The 2142-nt window shown below is 42.8% G+C and overlaps 1 protein-coding gene across 1 annotated transcript; it reads right to left on the reverse strand.

The window, feature by feature from the left end:
- Window positions 1–656: 656 nt before the first annotated feature.
- On the reverse strand, window positions 657–1850 carry LOC101054266 (olfactory receptor 1P1-like). Its single transcript, XM_074399830.1, has 2 exons — window positions 1734–1850; window positions 657–1439 (listed from the first exon to the last, which is right to left on the reverse strand). The coding sequence occupies exons 1-2, from the start codon at window positions 1848–1850 to the stop codon at window positions 657–659; spliced, it is 900 nt and encodes a 299-aa protein (XP_074255931.1).
- Window positions 1851–2142: the final 292 nt, after the last annotated feature.

The raw sequence follows: 2142 nt of genomic DNA on the forward strand, positions 1-2142 counted from the left end.
CATAAAAAAAAAAAAAAAAAACTTACAAGAAAATCTAGGCAATACCATTCAGGACATAGGCATAGGCAAGGACTTTGTGACTAAAACACCAAGAGAATGGCAACAAAAGCCAACATAGACAAACGGGAGCTAATTAAACTTAAGAGTTTCTGTAAATATTTTTACTAAGAGAACACAGATCACTCCTCTATTGTTGAGAGTTTTAATAGTGGCAAATATCTTTGATTTGTAAGTTTGAGACAATATTTGTGGAATTTCCTATTTTTGTAGGAAAACATGCTTGTTCACTTACAGTTATAAAGTCTTTGCCATCTGATACTGACTTGATTGCTATGACCTCATTAAGTTTTGATAGACTAGCATAAAAGGCTATACGGTCTTTTAGAATTAAGTGTTGCAAAAGTCATTCCTCCTCATGAAAAATTATTAATAAGCAAAATAAATGAGCAAATAAGGAACTCTTAACACATTAAGCACAAAGCAAAATCCTGATATTCCTTCATAAACACCAAACTTGTAGTGGGCATTCATGGACGGAAGCGGTGGTACAGGATACGTGGGATTCAGAAATGAGACATTTGAGGTAGAAATTTCTGCCAAGCCCCTCACTGGAGGGGATAGAGACACCTTCAGTTTCTCGGCAGAAGTCACTAGAGTCACTGGCCCCGTGAGAAGCAGATTCTGCCTTTGAGAAGTCTAAGCACTGCAACCTTCAAGTCCTTGTTCTGCAGGCTGTAAATAAAGGGGTTCCGCAGGGGAGTCACCACAATGTACATGACAGCAGCCACTGTATCGTCCTCCACTGAGTTGAAGGAAGAGGATGAAGGGCACAGATAAGCCCTGATTACCATCCCAAGAAACAGAGCAACAACAGTGAGGTGAGAGCCACAAGTAGAGAAGGTCTTGCACCTTCCCTGGGCAGAGGGGACCCTGAGGATGGCTAAAACAATGCAGATGTAAGAGACCAGGATGAGCAAAAAAGGGATTAAAATGACTGTTACCCCTAGGAAGAGGAGCACAAGCACATTGATCTGGGTATCAGAGCAGGACACCTTCATCAGTGGTCCCAAATCACAGAAGAAGTCAGGAATTATCTTCTCAGAGCAGAAGAAAAGCTGGAATATGAGGAAGGTGTGAGTCATGGCAACAAGACTCATGAGGGTCCAGCAAGCAGTTACCAGTAGGGCACAGCGGTGGAGGCTCATGATTGTCAGATAGTGGAGTGGGTGGCAAATGGCCACATAGCAGTCATAGGCTATTGTAGCCAGGAGAAAGATGTCCATGTCCCCAAAAGTCAAGAAGAAGTAGAGCTGGACCAAGTACTCTGCATAGGAAACGGACCTGCTCTGGGTCTGGATGTTCACCAGGGCCTTGGGCATGGTGGTAGAGGTGAAAAAGACATCTGTGCACGACAAGTTTTTTCTGAAGGAAATAGTGTCCTTGTGGTTTTTAAGACAAATGTGAAATAAAATTGTTTCACAGGGTTCCTGGCATGTAGTTTATATTCAGTTAATATGTCAAATGAGTGCATGTTATACTGTTAGTAAAGAAAATATCATCTGTTCTTGCCTCATGGCACAGATCCTCTTTGAAGGTAGATGGCTTTGAGTTCACCTGAGGTTGTTTCTGTGTGAAGGGAAACACTTCTTTTACTGGTTGATCCTCCAGCCCAGTGGGACTGGCTCTGAATCACCCTAGGATCCCTTGTTTGTGAAAGCTGGCCCTGGCCACACCGGCCTGCAGGGATCCTCCTGCGGCTTCTCTCCCGTATCACCTATTTTCTGCACCTTACACCGGGTGAAGCCCACAGACAGTCTTTGGAATATCTTGACTTCAGCTTGGAGAGTCATTTGAGTTGCTTATACTTATGGTATCTTTCTTTCCAAACAGTAGAAGGATCAAGATTTCATCATCACCTCTCATCAGAGGCTTAGGTCTTTTCTTTCTTACCTGACTGAGACTCTTCAGCAATGAAGAGCATACTAATTCCTATGAGTGAGAACATGCGGTGTTTGGTTTTCTGTTCTTGTGTCAGTTTGCTGAGAATGATGGTTTCCAGATTCATCCATGTCCCTGCAAAGGACATGAATGCATCCTTTTTTATGGCTGCATAGCATTCCATGGTATATATGTGCCACATTT

This window comes from Saimiri boliviensis, chromosome 1 (genome assembly GCF_048565385.1).
Source record: "Saimiri boliviensis isolate mSaiBol1 chromosome 1, mSaiBol1.pri, whole genome shotgun sequence".
Lineage (NCBI taxonomy): Eukaryota > Metazoa > Chordata > Mammalia > Primates > Cebidae > Saimiri > Saimiri boliviensis.

What these genes read in the sequence shown, in the direction of transcription:
- LOC101054266 (XM_074399830.1), bottom strand. Translation starts at nt 1,850, where the DNA reads ATGACTCTCCAAGCTGAAGTCAAGATATTCCAAAGACTGTCTGTGGGC. An exon ending in AGGAGGATCCCTGCAGGCCG is followed by an intron (nt 1,440 to 1,733) that starts GTGTGGCCAGGG and finishes AAAAACCACAAG; the next exon opens with GACACTATTTCCTTCAGAAA.